Source organism: Mustela nigripes, chromosome 7, assembly GCF_022355385.1.
Source record: "Mustela nigripes isolate SB6536 chromosome 7, MUSNIG.SB6536, whole genome shotgun sequence".
Taxonomy (NCBI): Eukaryota; Metazoa; Chordata; class Mammalia; order Carnivora; family Mustelidae; genus Mustela; species Mustela nigripes.
In genome coordinates this window covers 118,423,899-118,449,337 of record NC_081563.1, presented here as the reverse complement: position 1 = coordinate 118,449,337, position 25,439 = coordinate 118,423,899, and the positions used below count along the sequence as shown (strand labels likewise).

General features: G+C 45.5%; 1 protein-coding gene and 1 long non-coding RNA gene across 6 annotated transcripts in view; one reads left to right on the top strand and one right to left on the bottom strand.

Annotated features, from left to right (window-relative positions):
• Positions 1-25,439, bottom strand: part of DLGAP4 (DLG associated protein 4) — a 192,487-nt gene that overhangs the window by 7,540 nt on the left and 159,508 nt on the right. For 3 of the 4 annotated variants that reach the window (XM_059406938.1, XM_059406939.1, XM_059406941.1), the window contains 3 exons: positions 22,740-23,101; positions 20,128-20,216; positions 19,149-19,561 (listed from right to left, as the gene is read on the bottom strand). In XM_059406938.1, coding sequence (XP_059262921.1) covers positions 19,149-19,561; positions 20,128-20,216; positions 22,740-23,101 — 864 coding nt within the window. Of the gene's footprint in view, positions 1-19,148; positions 19,562-20,127; positions 20,217-20,462; positions 20,543-22,739; positions 23,102-25,439 lie in introns of all 4 variants that reach the window. The other variant, XM_059406940.1, reaches the window with a different exon arrangement.
• LOC132021893 (uncharacterized) overlaps positions 1-25,439 on the top strand; it is an 85,941-nt gene that overhangs the window by 47,109 nt on the left and 13,393 nt on the right. The gene's annotated exons all lie outside the window — the stretch shown is intronic.

Genomic DNA, 25,439 nt, shown 5'->3' with positions numbered 1-25,439 from the left:
CAAGTCCCGCAGCTTCCTTCCATAAAACCATGGCACCCAGGGACCCCTGTGGTTACTGGGTACTGAACCACGGCCCCTGTGAGTTCTGACCCCCTGAAAAAGCCTGTGAAATGTGGCTCCTTGCTCGGCGGGGAGCCTGCTTCTCCCTCTGCCTCCATCTGCCAGTGCTCGTTCTCACTCTCTCTGACAAATAAATAAAATCTTTAAAAAAAAAATTAATAAACCCTGCCAGGCTGATCAAAATAAAAAGGAGGTAGGTGCAAACAAAAAAAGATTATGAATGGGAAAACAGCCATATGACATACCGTAGTAGAAAAGATACATTATTTTAAAAAGTTTTAAAATTATTTATTATTTATTATTTTTATTTTATTTTATTTTTTAGATTTTTATTTATTTGACAGAGATCACAAGTAGGCAGAGAGGGAGGCAGAGAGAGAGGAGGAAGCAGGCTCCCTGTTGAGCAGAGAGCCCAAAGTGGGGCTGGATCCCAGGACCCTGGGATCACGACCTGAGCCGAAGACAGAGGCTTAAACCACTGAGCCACCCAGGCGCCCCTTTTTTAACTTTTTAAAAAAGATTTTATTTATTTATTTTACAGACAGAGATCACAAGGAGGCAGAGAGGCAGGCAGAGAGAGAGGAAGGGAAGCAGGCTCCTCGCCAAGCAGAGAGCCTGATGCGGGGCTGGATCCCAGGATCCTGGGATCATGACCTGAGCTGAAGGCAGAGGCTTTAACCCACTGAGCCACCCAGGTGCCCCTAAAAGATTTCAAAGTAATCTCTACACTCAACATGGTGCTTGAACTCATGACCTCAAGATCAAGAGTTGTGTATTCCACCAACTGAGCCAGCCAGGTGCCCCTGGAAAAGACTTTTTCTTCTTCTTCTTTTTTTTTTTAAGATTTTATTTATTCATCTGACAGAGATCACAAGGAGAGTAGAGAGCCAAGATAAGTTTTGAGTTTGAACCCCAAGTTGGGTGTAGAGATTATTATTATTTTTTAAATATTTTATTTATTTATTTGAGTGAGAGAGCATGAGCAAGGAGAAGGTCAGAAGGAGAAGCAGACTCCCCGTGAGCTGAGAGCCCAATGCGGTACTCGATCCCAGGACTCAAGGATCATGACCTGAGCTGAAGGCAGTCACTCAACCAACTGAGCAACCCAGGTGCCCCGGGTGTAGAGATTATTTAAAAAGAAAATCTTTAAAATATATGTGTGTGTGTGTGTGTTTGTGTATTTGTGTATTATTTTTTTAAGTTTATTTATTTAAGCAATCTCTATACCCAGTGTGGGGCTTGAACCCATGACCCTGAGACCAAAAGCGACAGACTGAGCCAGCCAGGTGTCCCCCCCCAAAACAGTAAAATATCTTTTTGATTTTTGGAGAAGGATGGGTTTTCTTAAGCTACAAAAAAAGTATAAATCATATGAGGAAAAGACTGATAACTTTACATTAAAATTAAGAATATGTTTACTTAGAAGTTACCATAAAGAAAGTAAAAAGACAAGTCACAAACTGGGTGAAGATATGGTCAGAAATGTTCATAATAATCCATAGCTTAATTCACACTTAATGGTTTAAGACTGAATAATTTCACCCTAAGATCAGGAGTGAGACAAAAGCAAGGGTGCCCAACTCTTGCCACGTGTAGGTAACACTGAAGCCAGGCCATTAGGCAAAAAATAAAAAGAAACCAGATTAGAAAGAAATAAAACTCTATTTTCAGATGAAATTATCTAGTACATAAGAAACCCTAAGGAATTTCCCCCTCCTCAAAATTTAGTAAGGTTGCAGCATACAAGATCAACATACAAAAATATATTGTCTTGCTATATACTAACAATAAACAATCTGAAAATGAGGTTAAGAAAACAATCCATTTACAACAGCATAAAGAATAAGATACTTAGAAATAAATTCAACAAAATAAATGTAAGATTTATATACTGAGAACTATAAAATACTATGAAAAGCTTTAAAAACTTAGGTAAATGAAAAGACAGCCCACGTGCATGGATTGGAAGACTTAACAGTAAGATGGCAATATTCCCCAAATCGAATTACGGATTTCACACAGTCCCTATCAAAATAAAATACCAGCTTTTTTGGGGGCAGAAATCGACAGTGTGATCCCAAAACTCATGGAAATGCAAGATCATAGTACATACTTTAGAACTTCCTTTAGTGAGAAGCTGAGAGCTGGCTATAAACTTGTTTTTTTTTTTTTAAAGATTTTATTTATTTATTTGACAGAGAGAGATCACAAGTAGGCAGAGAGGCAGGCAGAGAGAGAGAGAGGAGGAAGCAGGCTCCCTGCCGAGCAGAGAGCCCGATGCGGGACTCGATCCCGGGACGAGAGATCATGACCTGAGCCGAAGGCAGCGGCTTAACCCACTAAGCCACCCAGGTGCCCCTATAAACTTGTTTTATTTGTATTTTTATCTGAAGAACAAAGTTGGAAGACTCACACTTCCCAATTTCAAAACTTGCTTCAAAGTTATAGTAATCATGACAGTGTGGTACTGGCGTAAGTATACACATGTGCATCAATGCGAAGGAATAGAATTCAGAGTTTGGAAATGAATTCTTAACATTTATGGTCAGTTGATTTTTGACAAGCGTACCAAGAACTATTTACTGAGGAAGGAATAATCACTCGAACAAACGGTACTGGACAACTAGATATCTAAATATAAAAGATTGAGTGGGCTCATACCATACATAAAAACTAACTCACAGACATAAATATAACAGATAAAATTATAAAATTCTTAGAAGCAAATAGGAGTAAATCTTAAAGATCCTGGATTAAGCAATGGTTTCTTTTTTTTTTTTTTTTAAAGATTTTATTTGTTTATTTGACAGACAGATGACAAGTAGACAAGAGAGGTAGGCAGAGAGAGAGAGAGAGGAAAGCAGGCTCCCTGCTCAGCAGAGAGCCCGATGCGGGACTCGATCCCAGGACCCTGAGATCATGACCTGAGCTGAAGGCAGCGCCTTAACCCACTGAGCCACCCAGGTGCCCTAAGCAATGGTTTTTTAGACCTGACACCAAAATTGCAAGCAACCAGAAAACTGAAAAATGGATAAAGAAAATATAGTATATCCATACAATGGAATTTTATTCAGCAATTAGAAGGAACAAAATATCAATTTATGGGGGTGCCTGGGTGGCTCAGTGGGTTAAAGCCTCTGCCTTCGGCTCAGGTCATGATCCCAGAGTCCTAGGATTGAGCTCCGCATCGGGCTCTCTGCTTAGCGGGGAGCCTGCTTCCCCCTCTCTCTCTGCCTACCTGTGATCTCTGTCTGTCAAATAAATAAAATCTTAAAAAAAAAAATAAAAAAACAATTTATGTTATAACATGGATAAACCTCAAAAATATGCAAAATGAGGGGCGCCTGGGTGGCTCAGTGGGTTAAGCCGCTGCCTTCGGCTCAGGTCATGATCTCAGGGTCCTGGGATCGAGTCCCACATCGGGCTCTCTGCTCAGCAAGGAGTCTCCTTCTCTCTCTCTCTCTCTCTCTCTCTCTCTGCCTCTCCATCTACTTGTGATCTCTCTCTGTCGAATAAATAAATAAAATCTTAAAAATATATATATGCAAAATGAAAGAAGCTAGACACAAAAGACCACATATATTGTGATGCCATTTATATGAAAATATCTAGAATGGGAAAATCCACAGAGAAGAAAGCAGATTAGTGTTTGCCTGGGGTGGGAGGGCAGGGAAGAGAGGGGCCGGGAATGATGACTCCATGGGTACAAGGATTCTTTCTACTGTGATGAAAATGTTCTAAAATTAGGTGGTGATGATTGCATAGCTCCATGAATATAACAAAAACCACTGAACCGTATACTTTAAAGGGGTGAATTTTATGGTATGTAAACAGTATCTCAAAGCTGTTATAAAAGAATTATTCACAGATGAAAACCAGAAACAATTCAAGGGCTCATCAGTGGAGCAGAGAATAGTATATTCAATGGTGTAATGCTACTTAACAATGAGAAGAATATTTTCTAGGTACAGGCATTAACATGGATGTAGCTCAAAACTCAAACACAAGGTTGAATTAAAAAAGGCATTTATCAGGGCGCCTCAGGGCACCTGGGTGTCTCAGAGGGTTGAGCATCTGATTCTTGACCTCAGTTCAGGTCTTGATCTCAGGGTTGTGAGTTCAAGCCCTACTAAAAAAAAAAAAAAAAAAAAAAAAGAAAGAAAGAAAAGAAAAGAGGAAAACAAGAAAAAAAAAGGGCAAGCCTCAGAAAAATAGGCATACCCTGTGCTTCTGCTAGTAGAAAATTCAGACACAGGCAAAACAAAACATTATATTCCTTAGGGTTACACATCTACGTATAAAGAAAAGCAAGAATGTAATTAACTTGAGGATAACAAATTTTAGGATAGTGCTTACTGCTACAGCAGAAGGAAGGTGATACCACTGGACTTAAAAGATGGTAACATTCTATTTATAAAAAAGGTGGTGGATACATGAGGATTCTTTTTGTCTTTACTCTGCTCTTTGCATGTATATAAAGAATAAGAAGAAGAATGAAAACAAAATAACTGAGTTAATGGTTCTCACTAAAGAAGTTCTAAAGGATATACTCAGAGGGTGCCTGGCTGACTCAGTTGGTAGAGTGTGCCACTCTTGATCTTGGGGTCGGGAGTTCAAGCCCCACATGGGGTATAGAGGTTACAAAAAAAAAAAAAAAAGATGAATCTTAAAACAGATAAAGAATATACTCAGCAAAGAAAAGAATTCTCAAAGAAGGAAGATCTGAAATATAAGAAGGATGAGCAAAGAAAATGATAAACACAGATAAATATAAATACATACATGTATAAGTAATGATTCCTGTAATTATATAAGAATCATCAGTTGGGGGGGTTAACCATAAGAAAACAATTAGATAAATCATATCTAAAGTCCTTGTGTTGTCTGAGAGAAAGGTGAAGATGTTAAATAATTTAATGTTAAGATTTTAAGGGTTGAAAGAATAGCAGTGCAGTCTCTAACTCCTGTGGCCGTTACAGCTAATGGTCTCCAAAGTTTGTTTCTCTTTATCCCTCAGAAATAGCACCTGAGTTTTTTTTCTTCATGTCAAAGAGCAACTTTATTCAAATAAAGTAAAAATACAGAAATATTTTTTAGGCATGGTGTGAATTTTCCAGGAGAAAGTATTGTCAAATGGAAAACAGGGAAGGTTTGCACAAGATCAGAATCCTCTAACAAGCTACAGTAGAATTAGGATTCGAGTAAGGACTTATGTTGCAGCTTTGTAACGCACACATTCTGCTAAGCACAGCACAGGATTCTGAAAATAAGAGATGTATGGGGACCTTCGAGTTTTAACTGGGCACGTAGCAGCTTGGACCCAGGCATTCATTCCCTTGGCTACCCTTGAAATGAGCGATAACGTGGGTGGAAAAAGAAGTGTGTGCGGCTGCGCTGCCCTTGTGCTCTTCCGGTTCCTTTGCTGGCTGGAATGCACTTGGGACTTCTGGAATCCAGCAGCCACTCTGAACGATGAGATTTTTTGTTTTACAAAGATTTTATTTATTTATTTGAGAGAGAAGAGAGGATGAGTGCGAGCTGGGGGCAGAGGAACTCCACACTGGGTGCAGAGCCTGACAGGGGCTTGATCTCAGGACTCCAAGATGATGACCTAAGCTGAAAGCAGGAGTTGGACATTCAACCAACGGGACCACTCAGGTGCCCAGAATGATGAGATTTGGTGAGTGGAAGCCAATTCTACAACATCAAACCTTAGAAAAAGCAAGCCTGGGGCTCTAGCATTCCTATCTCAGACATACTTGAAAGATATAAAGTCTTGTTTTCAAACCACTTTTTCTTTCTTTTTAAGTTATTTGTATGCAAACTTAATACCAACTAATACAGCCTCAATACTAGGAAAGAGAAGTAGAAGAGGGGCATGTTAATCCAAAAGAAGACAAGAGAGGGGGGCACCTGGGTGGCTCAGTGGGTTAAGCCTCTGCCTTCAGCTTAGGTCATGATCTCAGGGTCCTGGGATCGAGCCCCGCATCGGGCTCTCTGCTCAGCAGGGAGCCTGCTTCCTCCTCTCTCTCTGCCTGCCTCTCCACCTACTTGTGATTTCTGTCAAATAAATAAATAAAATCTTTTTTTTTTTTTCTTTTTTTTTAAAGATTTTATTTATTATTTATTTGACAGAGAGAGAAATCACAAGTAGGCGGAGAGTCAGGCAGAGAGAGAGAGAGAAGCAGGCTCCCGCTGAGCAAAGAGCCCGATGCGGGGCTCGATCCCAGGACACTGAGATCATGACCTGAGCCGAAGGCAGCGGCTTAATCCACTGAGCCACCCAGGCGCCCCAAATAAATAAAATCTTAAAAAAAAAAAAAAAAGACAAGAGAGGAGAAAAAAATAGAACAGATACCACAAAATAACATGGTAGGAACAACCCTAAGTATATAGAAATCCCATTATAAATGGACTACATTGTCTACTTCTGAAGTAAAAATTAAGAGACTGGACAAAACTCAAAATATAGACATATGCTGATTATAGGAGACAGGACTACAAGGACAGTGAGAGAAAGGCTGAAAGTAACTGCACAGAAAGACGTGGTATATCAGACAGACCGCAGGACAGCTGTATAGAACTCACAACACACAAGACTTTAAAGCAGAACATAACATATATCCAGAGAAATAGAGTGGGTTACTATCCATTCGTCAGGAATATCACAATCCTAAGCTCTGTTCCCCTCAAACACTCCCTGGAACTGCCTGTTTCCCACTGGGGCACTAACTCAGTTTCTTCTCACTCACCTAAGAACACCACCCGAACAGCTGTCCCCTTTCTCTCCAGCATAAGGAATTTTCCCTTCCTCACAGGTCATTCTCAACAACGTATAAACATGCCTTTATCACTGTTTACAAACAAAAGGAACAAAAAACTCCAGCCCTGTTCTCCGACATTATATCCCTTCATTTCTCTGTTCCCTGTACAGAAGAAGTCAGCCATAGGACTGTCTGTACTCACGGTCTCCAGTTACTTCTGTTTCCCTTGAACCCTTCTCCAGTCAGGCTGCCCCTGCACCCACCAGCCCCCTTTCACCACAATAGGCCATTTCTTGAAGGTCTCCGATAACCTTATGTTTCTAGATCTGACCTGTGGTGCCCAGCAGCAGCATCTGACACGGCAGTCTCTTCTCTTAAAAACTGTTCCGCTGCGTTCCGGCTGTCTTCTCTCCCATCTCACCCGTCACTCCTCCTTTCCTCCTGTATGGGGTGTCTCTCTCTACTCCCTAGGCTTTGCCCTCTCACTCCTCTCTTTCTTTCTTTCTTTTTTTTTTTTTTTTTTAAAGATTTTATTTATTCATTTGACAGAGAGAGATCACAAGTAGGCAGAGAGGCAGGCAGAGAGAGAGAGAGAGAGAGGAGGAAGCAGGCTCCCTGCTGAGCAGAGAGCCCGATGCGGGACTCGATCCCAGGACCCTGAGATCATGACCTGAGCCGAAGGCAGCGGCTTAACCCACTGAGCCACCCAGGCGCCCACACTCCTCTCTTTCTTTAAAAATTTATTTATTTTGGGGAGGGGAAAAGGAATGCACGTGTGAGTGGAGAGCGGGGCTGGAGTGAGAGAATCTCAAGCAGACTCCCCACTGAGCATAGAGCCCCATGCGGGGCTGTCTCTGACCAGGAGATCAACATCCGAGCTGAAACCACGAGTTGGACGCTTAGCGGACTAAGCCACGCAGTCGCCCTGCCATCTCATTTCTTTCTTTCTTTTTTTTAAAAAAGATCTTATTTACTTACTTGACAGAGAGAGAGAGAGAGAGATCACAAGTAGGCAGAGAGGAGGCAGAGATAGAGGGGGAAGCAGGCTCCCCGCTGAGCAGAGTGCCCGATGCAGGGCTCGATCCCAGGACCCTGAGATCATGACCTGAGCCAAAGGCAGAGGCTTAACCCACTGAGCCACCCAGGTGCCCCATCATCTCATTTCTTTAAAAACATTTTTGTTCATCAGTATTTTATTATTATTATTTTTAAAGGTTTTATTTACTTATTTGAGAAAGAGAGAGCATGAGCCAGGGACAGAGGCAGATGGAGAGCGAGAGGCAGACCTCCCCACTGAGCAGGGAGCCCGATACGGGGCTCGATCCCAGGACTCGAGCCACCCAGATGTCCCCTGCCATCTCATTTCTGACCTTAACATGTACTCTGAGGACTACCTGTAGAATCTTAAAGCCTGGGGCTTTGCCAGTTTTGACTCCTTTTACTGTTTCATACTCAGTCTGTCAGGAAATCTAGCTCTGCCTTCCAGATGTATCCAGAACTGCGTCCTGTCTCAGAAGCGCTCCGTGGCCACCACTGTCTTGTCTTACCCAGACTGTGGTGACATCTTCCTCATTTCCCCACTTTCTACTTGTGCCCCGTACTTCTTTTGAACAGAGAAGCCAGATTCATCCTTTTTAAAAAAGAATGTCAAGCTGCAGCACTCAAAACTCTCCAGTGAGTTCTCCTCAGAGAGCAAAGCCAAGCCTTTCATGCCACCTCTGAGGCCCTCTGTGGTGTGGGGCACCGCCGCCCAACCCCATCTCCCACGTCCCACCTGCTGCTGCAGCCGCGCTGGCCGCTCCCTGGGCCTGCAGCCCCTCGGGCACGTGCCCACCCCCGGAGCTCTCCGTCCTGGCCACTGCCTCTGCCCTCCGATCTCCAGGACTGCTGCTGCCGATTCCCACCCCACCGTGTGTGGGACGGCCGCACTGCTCCCATCCCTCACCGTCCTGCTTCCTGTGCTGTTTTCTCTGTCACACATGTAAACATCGTCCATGCTGTTTGCTTATCTGGTTATTTTCTGTCTCTCCTCGTGAGAATGTAGGCCGCATGAGGGCAGGGGCTTGGTTTTGTTCACTGCCTTCTCACCAGAAGCCAGAAAAAGCGCCAGTAAATATTCACAGAATGAGGGAAGGTCGGGACCAGGGGAGGGGCATGGTGCTACTTTCTTCCTACTGTTCCACGGGGTCATGATGCTCTAGCAGTTAGCCAAGAGACTGAAATCTGATGCAAAATTGTCATTGTAGCAAATATTATTTATAATGTATCATAAGAGATGCATCAAAGAGAACAGAGTTATACAAAGTTGCTGCACATGAGTTCTATGTACAAATCTCAAAATAACTCATCAGAATATGCAGAATAGAAAACTGAGTGATTTTACTATTAAAAAAATCTAGATAGTACCAAAAAATAAGCCTAATAAAAATATGTCAAACCATCATGGAGCAATTCGTCACACCTGAAGAGAAGGATATAAAAGGGAGAGCTGGATAAACAGAGACAAAAGCTTTATTCATAGCTAAGAAGACTCAGTATTTTATAGGTATCAAGTATTCCCAAATTAATCTATAAATTCTCTTTCCAGGCAATGCTCCAGCAAATTTTTCCAAGGAATTTGCTATACTAATTCCAGAATTAGTATTGGACAAATGAAGATATATGTGAACTTTTTATTTCTGAACACAATAAGGAAGAGAGATTCACCCTACCAGATACCAAGGAATATTAAAAAGCTATGGCAGTTAATACCTATTTTAATGTAGAAGTAGACAAAACAGCAGCAGAACAGAATAGAGCCTAGAAACACACCCCTGTGTATGTAAAATTTGGCAGCGGTTCTGTCTGACCAGTATCACTAATCAGTGAGGAAAGTAGTGACGTCAATAACCGACGTTGTGACAACTGGCTTTCTTTCTTTCTTTCTTTTTTTAAGATTTTCTTTTTTTATTTGAGAGAGAGAGACAGCAAGAGAGGGAACACAAGCAGGGGGAGAGGGAGAATCAGGCTTCCTGCTGAGCAAGGAGCCCCATGTGGGCCTTGATCCCAGGACCCTGGGACCATGACCTGAGCCGAAGGCAGACTGAGCCACCCAGCTGCCCCGACAACTGGCTTTCCAAATGAAAAAAACAAAAACAAAACCAAAAAACAACAAAATAAGATTGTAGAATGCATGACATGAACTGCAGATGAATTAAATACCTAAATATGAAAAAATGGAAAAAAACACCCCAACCAAATTTTGAAACCATGAAAAAAATCCCTATGTCATTTGGACACAGAAGGTGTTCTTAAGAATCAAAGGCGTGAAGGGGAACCCTCTACACTGTTGGTGGGAATGCAGGTTGGTGCGGCCACTCTGGAAAAGAGTATGGAGGTTCCTCAAAAAGTTGAAAATAGAGCTACCCTGCAAACCAGCAATTGCATTACTAGGTATTTACCCTAAAGATACAAATGTAGTGATCCGAAGGGGCACATGCACCTGAATGTTTACAGCAGCAATGTCCACAACAGCTAAACCATGGAAAGAACCTGGATGTCCATCAGCAGATGAATGGAAAAAGAAGATGTGGTATAGATATACAATGGGGTACTATGCAGCCATAAGAAGAAATGAAATCTTGCCATTTGCAACGGTGTGGATGGAACTAGAGGGTATTATGCTGAACAAAATAAGTCAATCAGAGATAGACAATTATCATATGATCTCTCCGAAATGAGGAATTTGAGAGGCAGGGCGGGGTGTCGTAGGGGTTAGGGAGGGAAAACATGAAACAAGATGGGATCAGGAGGGAGACAAACCACAAGAGACTCTTAATCTCATGAAACAAACTGAGGGTTGCTGGGGAGTGGGGGTGTAGGGATAGGGTGGTGGGGTTATGGACATTGGGGAGGGTATGTGATATCATGAGTGCTGTGAAATGTGTTAGCCTGATGATTCACAGACCTGTACCCCTGGGGCAAATAATACATCATATGTTAATTTTAAAAAGTTGCATTAAGTGTAAAAACATATGCTATTTCTCCATTAAAAAAAAAAAAAAGGAATCAAAGGTGTGGGTGCCTGGGTGGCTCGGTTGTTAAGCTTCTGCCTTTAGCTCAGGTCATGATCCCAGCATCTTGGGATAGAGCCCCATGTCAGCAGGAAGCCTGTTTCTCCCTTTCCCACCCCCCCTGCTGTGTTCTTTCTATCTCTGCCTTTCTGTCAAATAAATAAATAAAATCTTTAAAAAAATAAAAAAAGAATCAAATCAGGTACATTCAGTACATCAAAAAGATTTACAACTTTTTAAGATATTATTTATTTGATAGACAGAGATCGCAAGTAGGCAGAGAGGCACACACAGAGAAAGAGGAAGGGAAGCAGGCTCCCTACCAAGCAGAGAGCTCGATGCGGGGCTCTATCCTAGGACCCTGGGATCATGACATGAGCTGAAGGCAGAGGCTTTAACCCACTGAGCCACCCAGGCGCCCCAATGTAACAACTTTTTAAAAAACATTTTATTTACTTGAGACACAGAGAGATAGTGGACAAGCAGGGTGAGGGGCAGGACAGGCAGAGCCAGAGGGAGTAGCATCCTCCCCACTGAGCAAGGAGCCCGACTTGGGACTCAATTCCAGGACCTTGGGATCATGACCTGAGCCCCCAGGCGCACACCTAATGCCCACCAAAATACATGAAAGCAAAAACCAACAGAAGAGAAGGGAGAAACTGACAGTTCTATAGTAATAGTTGGAGACTTCAATGTCCCACTCACAATAATAGTACAAGACAGAAGATAAGTAAGGAAATAGAGCATTTACACAACACAGTAAGCCTCGATCTATCAGACTTAATACAGAGCACCCTACCCAACAAGAGAATATACATTAAGTACCCCACCGCCAAACCAAGTTTTTTCAAAATCAAACTCTAGGCCCAACATGGGGCCTGAACTCACGACCTTAAGATCAAGAGTCAATGCTCCACTGACTGAGCCAGTGGTGCACCCACAAGTTAAGTCTCAACAGATTTTTAAAAAGATATAAATCATACACAGTATCTTCTCTGAACATAGCAGGATGAAGTTAGAAATCAATTTAACAAAAGGAAAACTGGAAAACTCACAAAATTGTGTAATTAAACAATATACTTATTTGTTTGGGTGGGGGACACAGGGAGCGGAGGGAGACGGGGTAGGGAGAGAGGGAGAGAGAAGCAACACTAAGCAGGCTCCGTGCCCAGTACAGAGCCTAAGGTAGGGCTTGATCTCACAACCTTGAGATCATGACCTGAGCCAAAAATCAAGAGTTGGACGCTTAACTGGGCCACCCTGGGAACCCCTCCCTTTTCTAAGAGAGGGAAAGGGAGAAAAAGAGAGAATATACTTTTTTTTTTTTTTTTTAAGATTTTATTTATTTATTTGACAGAGAGAGAGGTCACAAGTAGGCAGAAAGGCAGGCGGGGGGTGGGAGGGGGGAGAAGCAGGCTCCCTGCTGAGCAGAGAGCCCGATGGCAGGGCTCCATCCCAGGACCCTGAGATCATGACCTGAGCCTAAGGCAGAGGCTAACCCACTGAGCCACCCAGGTACCCGAGAATATACTTTTAAACAACCAATGGATCAAAGAAGAAATAGAGGGGGAATTAGGAAATACCGAGAGATGAATGAAAATAAAACATATCCAAACTTAGGAAATATAACAAGTGCTAAGAGGGAAATTTATGGCCATAGACACATTAAAAACTTAAGGAAAGATCTCAAATTTAATAACAATCTAACTTTACAACTTAAGGAGCTAGAAAGAAGAACAAAAAACCCAAAGACAGCAGGAAGAAGGAAACAGGATTAGAGCAGAGACAGAGAATAGAAAAACAATAGAGAAAAATTAATGAAACAAAAAGATCGGCAGAACTGACAAACTTTAGCTCAACAGAGAAAAAGAAGTCAAACACTAAATCAGAAGTGGAAGTGGAGGTATTATTACCAATTCTATAGGAATAAAACGACTGTAAGAACACTAAAACAGTTACACATCAATAAATTGGATAGTCTGGATGAAAAGGACAAATTCCTAGAAAGACAAAACCTGCCAAGACTAAATCATGAAAAAATAGAAAATCGGAATAGACTTTTATCTAATAAGGAGACTGAATCAGTCTTCAAAATCTCCCAATAAAGAAAAACCCTTCATTGGTGAATCTTACCAAAGATTTAAAGAATTACTAATCCTCAAACTTTTCCAAACATTGAAGAAACACTTCCTAACTCATTCTGTGAAGCCCCATTACTCTGAAACCGAAGCCAGACAAAAACACTACAAGAAAAGAAAGTTACAGACCAACATCCCTATGAATGTCGATACCAAAATCCTCAAGGAAATACTAGCAAATACAACTCTGTGGCACATTAAAAGGGTTACATACCATGATCAAGTGGGACTTCTGCCTGGAACGGAAGGATGATTCAACATGAAAATCAATTAATATACTAAGATGCCACATAAACAGAATGAAGGAAAACAACCACACGATCATCTCAATTCATACAGAAAAAGCACTTGACAAAATCCAACACCCTTTCATGAGAAAAACACTTAACAAGCTAGGAACAAAAGGAAACTACCTCAACGTAATAGAAGCCATCTATTAAAAAGCCACAGTGAGCTTCATACTCAACGATCAAAGTCTAAAAGTGTTTCCTCTAAGACCAGAGATAAGGCAAGGATACCCACTATTACCACTTGTATTCAGCAGTACTAAAGTTCTAGCCAGAGCAGTTAGGCAAGGAAAAGACAAGACATCCAAATTGGAATGGGAGAAGTAAAATTATCTGTTTGCAGATATGATATTCTGTGTAGGAAACTCCAGAGATGACACATGCATGCACACACACAGAATTATTAAGTGAATTCAGCAAAGCAGCAGGATGCAAAGCTAATAAAAATGAGTTGCTTTTCTATATGGTAACAACAGATAAGCTGAAAAGGAAATTATAAGACAGTTCCATTTACATTAGCATCAAATAGTATAAAATATTTAAGAAGTATGTAACCAAGGAGGTGAAAGGCTTGTACAAAGGAAACTATAAAACACACAATAAACAGAAGCCAATCCCCTGTTCATCATGCCTTAATATTGTTAAATGTCAATACTACCCAAAGCCATAGTCCCTTTCAAAAATCCCAACAGTGTATTTTTGCAGAAATAGGAAAACGCATCCTAAAAGTCCTATGCAATCTCAGGGGACCCCAAATATGCAAAACAATCTTGAAAAAGAACAAAATGGGAGGACTCAAACTTCGTGACTTCAAAACCTCCTACAAAGCCACAGAAATCAAAACAGTGTGGTGTTGGCATATAGACTGACCTATATAGATCAATGGAATAAAACAGACCGCCCTGAAGTAAACCCTTGCATATATGGGGAAACGAGTTTTGACAAGGGTACCAAGACAGATGGGGAAGGACGCTCCTTCCAACAGACAGTGCTGGGCAAGCTGGACACCCACGTGCAAAAGTCAGACCCACCTAATGCCATATACAAAGATGAACTCAAAATGGATCAAGAACCTAAATGTAATACCTTTTACAACAGTAAAGCTCTGAGAAGAAAAAAGAGCACAAAAGCTTCAGGACACTGGATTTGTAATGATTTCTTGGTTTTGACATGAAAGGCATAGGTAACAAAAAAACGAATTCATGAAAATTTAAAATTTTGTGCAGCATAAAAGTCCTCTACATAGTAAAAACATAATCCACAAAGTGGGAGAAAATATTTGCAGATCATATATCTGGATAAGGAATTAATATTTACAATATAGAGAGATTTCTTAAAACTCCGGAACAAAAAAAGCAAACAACCTGACTTCAGAATGGGCAAAGGACTTCCATAGATATTTCTCAAAAGAAGACCTATGAATGGCCAACAAACATATGAAGCCATGCTCAAAATCACTAATCCTTAGGGAAATGTGAGTCAAAACTATAATAAGATACCACCTCACACCCGTGAGGATGGCTGCTCTGAAAGAAATGGGAAACAAGTATGGGAAAGGACGTAGAGAAATTGGAACCCTTGGGCACTGCTGGTGGGAGTGTAAAATGATACAGTGACTGTGAGAAACACTGTGGTGCTTCCTCAAAAAACTAAAAATAGAATTACCGGGGTGCCTGGATGGCTCAGTAGGTTAAAGCCTCTGCTTCTGGCTCAGGTCGTGATCCCAGGGTCCTGGGATGGAGCCCCGCATCGGGCTCTCTGCTCAGCGGGGAGCCTGCTTCCTCCTCTCTCTGCCTGCTTCTTTGCCTACTTGTGACCTCTGTCTGTCAAATAAATAAATAAACTCTTAAAAAAATTATTTATTTGACAGAGAGATCATAAGCAGGCAGAGAGAGGGGGAAGCAGGCTCCCTGCTGAGCAGAGCACCCTATGTGGGGCTCGATCCTAGGACCGAGATCATGACCTGAGCCAAAAGCAGAGGCTAACCCACTGAGCCACCCAGGGGCCACATGTCATTTAGTGTGTTAAAAAAGTATACATTTTGATAACTCTCTATTAATGTAATTGGTTTCCTTTGTTATTCTGATATAATTTCTACTATATATTATTTAAAATCAGTTTTCTGAAGTATCCACAGAAGCCTACCTTTCAACAAACCCTGCCCACATAGAGCTGCTAGTTTCTCAGTGCCTTGATGTTTTATCCAAATTTTAGGTTTTTTAAATAATTTACTCATTTATTTGACAAAGAGAGCACAAGCAGGGGAAGCGGCAGCCAGAGGGAGAAGCAGGCTCCCCACCAAGCAAGGAGCCCGATGAGGGACTCAATCCCAGGATCCTGGGATCATGACCTGAGGGGAAGGCAGATGCCCAACTGACTGAGCCACCCAGGCGCCCTCCCCTTATTTTAACTTTTATTAAATTAATAAAATTAATTAATTCATAACTTTAAAAATAAGTAAAAGCACAGCAGTGAAAGAAGAATAGGACTACATCAGAATTAAAAACTACCATGTACACAGGTGCCACTATTCACAACATCTAAAGAACTCTTGCAACTCAACAACAAAAAGACAACCCAATTAACAAACAGCCACGGGGTGCCAGGGTGGCTCAGATCGTTGAGTGTCTACCTTCCGCTCAGGTCATGATCCCAGGGTCCTGGGATTGAGCCTGGCATTGGGCTTCCTGCTCTGTGGGAAAACCTGGTTCTCCCTCTCCCTCTGCCTGCTACTCCATGTGCTTGTGCTCTCTCCCTCTCTCTCTGTTACATAAATAAAATTTTTGGAAAAAAAAAGAAAAGAACAAGAGTTGGCTTCACCCATGTTTAAAAAAAAAAAAGAATACCTCGAAGAAGGAACAGAGGAAGAATGACCTCTTACAGAGATGGCCATAGGAAGCACCTGATGGACAGGGTTTAGAGATAAACCTCCCAATCTCCAAAGATTTCTCCAACAAAAATATAAAAATAGCCGACAGGTATATGCAAAGATGCTCAACATTATTAGCTGCCATGGATATACAAATTAAAAACCACAAGGAGAGGGGTGCCTGGGTGGCTCAGTGGATTAAGCCGCTGCCTTCGGCTCAGGTCATGATCTCAGGGTCCTGGGGTCGAGTCCCACATCGGGCTCTCTGCTCAGTAGGGAGCCTGCTTCCTCCTCTCTCTTTCTCTGTTTGCCTCTCTGCCTACTTGTGATCTCTCTCTCTGTCAAATAAATAAATAAAATCTTAAAAAAAAAAAACCCACAAGGAGATACTATTTCACACCCACTAGGATGGCTAGATTCAAAAAGACCAATAATTCCAAGTGTTGGGGAGGATGTGGAGGAATGAGCATCCTCACATTCTACTCTTGAGAACGTTATATGGTGCAGCCACTGTGGGCAGTAGTTTGGCACGTTCCTCACAGCGCTGAACGTAGAGTTACCCTGTGATGCAGCCATTCTACTCCTAGGCACGTGTCCAAAAGAAATGAACACACATTCACATAAACACACACGTGTTCACAGCAGTGTTCTGGACACTAGCCTGAAAATGGAAACAAACCAATGTCCGTCACCAGATGAATGGATAAAATGAAGTCTACTCAAAGTGCAGGAGTGTTCAGCAATAAGGAAGTGCTGACAGATGGATGCTACAACCTGGATGAACCTTGAGAACCTCATGCAAAATGAAAGAAGCAGACACAGGGGCGCCTGGGTGGCTCAGTGGTTTAAAGCCTCTGCCTTCGGCTCAGTTCATGATCCCAGAGTCCTGGGATCGAGCCTCACATCGGGCTCTCTGCTTAGCAGGGAGCCTGCTTCCTCCTCTCTCTCTCTCTCTCTCTCTGCCTGCCTCTCTGCCTACTTGTGATCTCTGTTGAATAAATAAATAAAATCTTAAAAAAAAAAAAAAAGCAGACACAAAAGACCACATATTGTAGGATTCCATTTGTATAAGTATCCAGAACAGCAGATCCCCTGAGACATAATCCGTGGTTGCTAAGAGCTAAGGAGGAGGAGCCAATGAGGAGGGACTACTAATAGTTACAGGGTTTCTTTTTGGAGCAATGATAATGAAATTAGTAGTGACGGTTTTAAAACACTGTGAGTGTACTAACTGCCACTGAACTTTAAAAGGGTGAATTTCATGACATGTGAATCACAGATCAATAAAGTTGTTACAGCATGACAAAAAGTAAAGAGAAAGAAAGCCTTCCAGAAAGAGACAACTGAAAGATAGATATGAGGAAGAAAAGATCAGAGGCTGAGGCTCCACCTGACAGGTCCCACGTCTGAGTGATGGGAATTTTGGAGAGAGAGAACAATTCAAGTGAGGAAATTATTTTTAAGAGTAAATGCAAGGTGGGGCACCTGAGTGGCTCAGTCGGTTAAGCATCTGCCTTTAGCTCAGGTCATGATCCCAGGGTTCCGGGACGGGCTGCCATGTTGGGCTCCCTGCTCAGTGAGGAGTCTGCTTCTCCCGCTCACTCTGCCGATCCCCCTGCTTGGGCTCTCTCTCAAAGTAAATTGTAAAAACAAAAAAAACAAAAACCACCCAAAGGTTAATGCAAGACTATTTCTCAGAAACAAAAGACCTGTGTCTCCACCTAGGAGGGGCCTATCCGTTGCTGGCACATGAACAAAGCCCCAGTCCTCGGCATGGCACTGAGGAATTTCACAAAAGAGGTCAAGTGAAGAGCCTAACAGCTTCCATCGATAAAAGACACACAAAGGCCTGAGAAGCAGAATGCATCAAACTCTTTAGTACAAGTAACAGAAGCTAAACACAATATAGCCTTAAAGATTCTGAGGGAAAATGATTTTCAACTTTATGCTTATAGGTGTGTGTGTGTATGTATGTACATGTGTGCACACACACATATATATAATGTGTTAAGAGGTATATATATTTATAGGTTATTTACACACACACACACACATACACACACACCCCTATAAACCTACACATTTATATACATAATTTATTATTTTCAGCTTTACACCCAGCCCAACCATGTGAGGTCTAAATAAAGATACGCAGTTTCCAAAAATTTATCTCGAATTGAAGGTGTGTGGCAGCAAAATGACGGACTATAGCCAAGAAAGCAGAAGGTCATGTGGTCTGGAAAGTGGGGTGTCCACCATGGGACAGTGGCCAAGGGCAGGCCCAGGTGATAAAAAGGGAAGTCTCTAGACAGCAACTAGGCAAAAGGCCCAGAGAGTGAACTGGCCAGATGAGAACAGAGAACTAGAGGGCACCGGGAAAAAGATGAAATCATGAGGTTATCTGATGTGTGCGCGTATCTGGGAAATAACACAGATGTAGGCTGGCAGATGTGGTGGGATGTGTCAGAAAGTAACAAATTAGAGCTTAGAAAATGAAGTGTAAAAAAGATGAGGCAGTCATTCATTTTAGGAAAGATAAAATGTGGGAAAGGAAATAACATCATCGGATGGTATCAGGCTCTGCAGTGATCGGTATTTCCATCCTCACAGTGCCCAGAACTACTGGTGGTTATTTAACCCCAAATGGTGGTGTCCGACATGGAGGCAGATGTGACAGAGCTAACTGCTCCTCTCTCAGAGCAGGAAATCTACATGTTGATGATAAATTTGAGAGGAAACACAAGGCAATCCCATTTAAAAGACAAAAGCCGCAGTAGCAAAGCGAATACCAGAACGCACAGCTGCCGAGACCTGTGGCTGTGGACGGGGAGGGTTGAGGCCGGCCGACAGGCCACCGGGTTCCTGTGGAAAGGCTCTCAGTGCGTTCTCTAGGCCTTGCCTCCATTCTGAGAAGGGAACCGGGGCCATTAGCCAGGCCCCCTTCGCTCCAGCCCAGGGGCCGTCCCTGCAGCACTCACCTTCTTCAGAGAGGTTGTTCTCTTTGGTCTCCTTGTCCATCTGGCAGCACCAGCCCTCCAGCCGCTCTGTTTCTGCCTGAAGTAGCTTCAAGAACCAGTAGCCGTCCCGGCGGCAGGCTCCTGGCTGCGCTGGCTCTGCCGGGGAGCTGGAGGAGGTCTCAAGCCAGGGGTCGGGTGGGGGCAGCGAGGACGCCTCTAGGGCAGGGTCGCTGTTGTCTCCATAGGAGAGGTTGCGCTTGATCTGGGCAATCTTGGGGGCCTGCCGAGGCCCGGCATCAATGCTGATGGAGTTGGGGTGTGGGGTACAGTCCGGGAGGCTCCTCTCAGATGACTTACAGCTTGAGTCGTTGGCATCCTGGGTGTCTGAGTCAGTGTCCCGTCGGGAGGACATGCTGTGAGAGGGGGCGCTGCTTCTGGGGGGTGGGGTGAAGTGGGGGTGGGGACAGGAAGAGGTGAGAGTCACCAGGAGGGCCAGAGACCAGAGGCCACCCCGACCCGGACACACGGGAGACAGAGAAACGGATGCATCGTCTGCTCACCATGCGCCTGAAGCGGGTCCCACAGCCCCCGTCTCATTCTCTGCTCAGCCCTCGCCCCACCCGTCCGCGCACACGCGCGTGCGCACACGCGCGCACACACACACACACACGGACAAGGTCATAAGGTTGCCTGTTTACTGCAGTGGGGCCAGGAAGACCACCAACATTGGGGTGCTGGGCCATGTCTCTGCTGGCCTCGCCGTCCCCCCCGCCCGTGGGCTGATTAATCTCGCAGAGCAAGCGCTCACTACTGGCCCGCCCGCCTGCCTGCCCAGCTTCCCATGCCTGGGCCACTGCCCGAACCCCAAACCCAGCTTGGTTATTAGAAATCCAGCAAGGAGAAGTGGGTTAGGGAGAGCAGGAGGAGAAGGCGCAGGAGAGATGAGAGCAGAGGGAGGGAGAGGAGGGGGAGAAGCAGCCACCACCTCTGTGCGACTTACCGCCAGTCGTCCTCTACCTGAACCCCGATGGACTGGAATTTGGTAGCGGGACTGGGCTCCTCTTTTGGCACTGGCTGAATGCAGTCAACCTTATTGAAGGACAACGACAGCAACGGCACGGAGACAAAGACAAAAATAAAAAACAAACACCACACTTGCTGCTGAAATTCACATTAGTGGGACGACGCAGAAGGACAGACAGGCACGAGGCATGCGGACACTGCACGCGGGCCCGAGGCCGGACCCAGTGAAGCCGGGCACTGCTCATTCGCGCGGAGGCGGGCGGGCAGGTGGGCGGGAGGTGGGATGGGGTGGAGATGACTGGCTTTCCCTACTCTGAGGAGGGTGCCATCACATCGATTGCTTTGGGTCCGTTGTCCTCCGAGAGGTGGGAACCGTTCCTTCTAGTCCTCTCCTTTACACGCATCAGAGAGAAGAAAAAAAAAAGAAGGACGACGAGAGAGAAAGAAAACACACACACACACACACAAAGCCACAGCCGTTATCTGGTGTAGTCAAAGCTGGGGGCTGTCTCGAGGCAAAGATCGCTCCCCCCAACCCTGCAGCTGAAGGGCAGGCTGGAGGCGCCTGTATCAGGGACAGACCTTGGACAGCGGTTCTGGATTTGGAAGCTACCCCAAGGTGATAGCCGGTGAGGTTCCAGGACACTCTGGGATGCCATCCCTGGGCCCGGATGGCTGAGGTTACTTTCAGCAGTGGGTGGGCCTGGGGAACAGTAGGCAGGACCAGGGCCAGGGCCAAGTGCAAAAGCTAGCTAGCACTTTTTCTACACTCCTGTTAAAGTGGAAGGAAACCCGGCAGCAGTCACGCCCAAAGTCTGCCTTTCTTCTCTGGGACCAATTTGCATGGCCATGAAGCAGGCAGGCCAGCCTTTCCGTCACTGCTCATGAATGAGGGAGAACCCAAACCTGACCTAGGGCTTAAGGGGTGGGATGAGGGTTGTCAGGGTATCCTTGGAAACTGGGGACTCTCAGTCCCTTGTCTTCACAGATAAGGCAGGGGCCACAAGGCTTTTTGGGGCAAGGGCCAGGCACCAGGCTCCTCGCCATGGGGATGCGGTTGCATTCCTCCTACAGTAAGAGTCCGTGGGAAGTGCACCGTCATGGATCTCAAAGATCTGTGACAAGAGTTTGGCCTGGGGAGGGGATTAATCCTAGGGAGGAGAAGCCTTGGATGGATCCAAGAGCTAGGATCCTTAACCCCATGTAACTTTCTAGATGAAAGGAATCAACGGTGAACCTAACTCAGACCTTCGGAAGACAGGAGCCTCTGGTTTGGCCAAGGAGAGGGTGGGGCTGCCCAAACAACGACCCTGGGTGACAAGACCCAAGAGACTAGGCTACTCTGATGTCCCTAAGAATGCCCCTTGGAGCAGTTGCACAGGGCAGGGACTGGACTCCTTATGAAGGATCCCAGAAACCATTAATCTCCTGGACAACTCTGTTCCTGTATTTGTGGGGAAACTAAAGCCCTGAGTTACCTCTTAGGGGGAAAATAATTCAGGACAGTACAAGAAAGTGGCTAGTGAGCCTTCTCTGGTCAGAGCCATTTGGTCTCCTCCGTGTCTCAAGTTCCTCGGGCATTTTAGCGCTCTGCCATCCACTTGGCCGTATCTGGTTGCTCAGGGGAGCCCTTGCAGCCCCAAGCCACAACGCACACGAACCTGACCTCCCTGAGGGGTCCGCCTTCCCCAAGCTCAAGACTCCCTGTAGCTGTCCTCCCTCCCTCCCTGCCCGGAGTGTGGTCCACTTTAGTCAGATCCGGCCAGAGCAGGGCTCCAGGTGCCCCAGCTCGGCTGCCAGAAGACAGAGTACTGCTGTCTGGTGCATGCAGAAGGTGCAGTGAAGCAGTGGAGGGGAAGCTGGTGTGCCCTGCCCCGCTGTGGGCCACGGTTGTGGGTATACAGTGAGTTTGGCTTCCAGGAGGTTCTGCTGGCTTTGGCCACTTGGTCCTGGGGAAATATCTGCCTGGATACCCTTCCCATGGAGGGAGGCATCAGGACCAGCATCACACTTCTCAATTTGACATGGGCCTGGTGCCTCGAGCCACCTACCTGTCCCCAGGGCCCGAGAGGGCTCTGGGTAATGTTCCCCTCAAGCAACCCCCATGGCTCAAGGGCTCTGGGTCCTGGGCCCCAGGCCCATCGGCGTCTACGCTCCATGCTGCTCCCGCCGCCAAGCGGGGCTGTGGCCTCCGCACCCGAGCTGACCTTGGATTAGAGAACTGTTAGGCCAGTCCCACCTCCCACGCGTTGGCTGACAGGGCAAAGGGTGGAGTGGACAGACAGACAGTGGACAAGTGAACAGTGGACAGGAGATGGCTGGCTGGGTGTAACTACATTCACTGGGGCAGCGCATCAGAGGAGCAGGGCCACAGGCCCACAGCTGCAGACCGCAACGGGAGTGGGCAAATGTTAGAACTATGTGGCTGTGGGTGGAATCTGGTTTGGCCGGCCACGTGGGGCCAAGCCCCCGAAAATACAGACAAACCACTTTGCCCCGGAGACCTAGCAGGCCTCCACCAGATGTAATTACACACAGGCAGGTGCACAGAGTGGGCTGAGGACACAAGAGTGCGAAAGGGACCCCTACTTGTATTCCTATAGATGACAGTTTCCTTTTGGGGATGGCCTCAGGGTGGGATTCGGAGCTGGTCAGCGTCCCTTGTTCACTCTTCAGAGCTGCATGTTTTGGGGGTGGCTCAGGGGCCTCCGAGGCTGGGGTGACTCCGCCCCGCGTCACACTAGGCGGTCGGGTACTGCTGTCCAGGCTGTCCGACGAGTTGCTCAGGCCCGACTGGCTTGTCACCTCACTCTTGTGGTCCTGGCTGTCCAGGTAGGTGTCCTGGGCAGACTCAGTACTGCTCTGGACCGTGACAGAGATGAAGGGCTTTGACGTGGTGCGTGGAGGGACCGGTGGTGGGGTCTTCTTATACGCCACTAGGCATGATGAACCTGCAGACGGGAGAGGAGGGTAGGGAGAAGGTAAGATCCCAACCCTCCTGAATCTCTTTCAAGTTTGAGGCCCCACTTGACTGGCCTTAAGAAGGATTTCTGGAGCAGGAGAATTGGGGTCTGACATAGCAATGACCAAGACAGACACAGGCCCTGCCCACCCTCCTGCTAGGCCAAGGCCACGTCTAGCTGGGGATGCCAGCATGGGCCAAAGACATCCTCCACCTCATAGTCCCATACAGAGGTTATTTTCCAGTTGGGGCCTGGGCTAGATGATAAAGTTCGTGGTGCCACAGGCTGTGACAGAGCCTGATCCAGTGCCAGGGGAGGCAGTGATTGCAGAGTAGAGGACAGGAATGCTAAGGAATGTTAACCTTGCTTCCTCAAGCTCACTGAGAGACCTACTGCTGCCCCTGGACTTTTCCTCTTCTACCTTCCCTCTGTTTGGATACCCCCTCCCTGTCTGGTCGAAGAGCAACACCTCTTTTAAGGCCCAGTTAACCCTATCCTCCCATCTTGCTATCCCTTCCCCCTCTTCCGCCCAGTAACGCGAAAACCTCACACACCAGTCGGCTCCCTCAATACTCCACCAGTGCTGGTCCGAGTCCCCATTCTCCACCAGGTTTCAGGGAACCAGGACCTCCAGGGTGGGAGCTGGGGGTCTGAATCTCATTCCAGCCTGGTCTGGGGCTGGCCCACAGCAGGGGCATAGAACGCTGAAGGCCCATCCCTGCTTCATTAAATGCTCAGCTTTTTGTCTGGAACAGAAGGTGCTATTCAAACGTCACTCCCTACTTGCTTCGAAGACCTGGGTCAGATCCGACAGCTTTTCTCAGCAACTTAACTTCAAATGCCCTTTCCTCCAGGAGGACTAAAACAAACCTATACCTGGGCTGGGAGTGGGAGCCAGATGAGTGACTTTAAGCTCTGCCTTCAAGGGGCTACTGATCACCATGATGCTGACGGCCCAGCAGAAACCCACAAAACCAGGCCTGGTGCCGCAGGGGGTGTTGGCAAGGCACAGCACAATCCGTCCGCCACTGGGAGAATCACTACACAGCCCTAATCAGAACGGCTAAATTACAAAACAGTGAAAAAGTGCTGGTGAGGATGCGGGTAAACTGAATTACTCATACATTGCTGTTGGGAATGCAAAATGGTACCGCCACCCTGGAAAATGGTTTGGCAGTTTATTTATTTATTTTTTAAAAGATTTTATTTTTAAGTAATCTGTTACTTATGGGCTCAAATACATAACCTGGAGATCAAGAGTCACAGGCTCTATTGGCAGCCAGTGAGGGGCACTTTGGCAGTTTCCTTTAAAACTAAATATGCAATCATCACATCACCCAGCAACCGTACTCTTGGGCATTTTTTATCATAGAAATGGGAACATATTCACAAAGAACTCCTTCATGAGTGTTCATGGCAGCTTTACTTGTCCTGGCCCCCAAACTAGAAACACCCTGGATGCCCTTCAGTGACCGGTGTAACTAACTGTGGCATATCCAGAACGTGGAATACTACTGAGCAATGAAAAGAAACCAGCTACTGGTACAGGCACCAACTTGGATGAATCGCAAGTGAATTATGCCAAGTGAAAAAAGCAATCCCAAAAAGGTATCTACCGAACTGCTTCATTTATAAAGCATTCTTGAAATGGCCTGATGACAGAGAGGGGAAACAGGTCAGTGGTTGACAGGGAGATGAAGGGGAGAGGGTGATGCACAGGCTGGGAGGGAGAGGAGTGTGGCTATAAAAGGGTGACAAGGACCCTCCGTGTGCTAAGAAGTGGGACAGGTGGCGGACACACGAACCCGCACAGCACTGGACCCGAAGTGAGTAACGGGAAAATGGTGGAATCTGAGTAAGACCAGCCGGCTGGTGTCTATGTCCATACTCTGGTTATGATGTTCTGTTAGTTGTGCAAGACTTTACCATCGAGGGAAACTGGGAAAAGAGCAGATAGCATCCTCTGTACTATTTCTTACAACACTGTAAATGGCAATCATCTAAAAATACAAAATTCAATTTAAAGAGCCCTTCTATCTGTCGGTTCATCTGGCAGACACGTGTTAGGTCAGGCGCTATACAGACTCCAGGAAAACTAGGAGCCTCAGCAGAGAATGGGCTGTGAAATGAGTCCTTGAACAGTAATAGGGGCCACAGTGGAAGAGCCTGGGAGCCAGGAGCTGGGCCTCATGCCTGGGTCTGGAGGTGACAAAGGGTTCTGGGAGCTCTGAGCTAGGAGCACTCAGTTCCCACTCTGCTCAGAATTTCCCAGTCCTGCTGAAGCCTTGCAAAAACCTCAGGGATCCCTCCAGACAGACACCCCGAG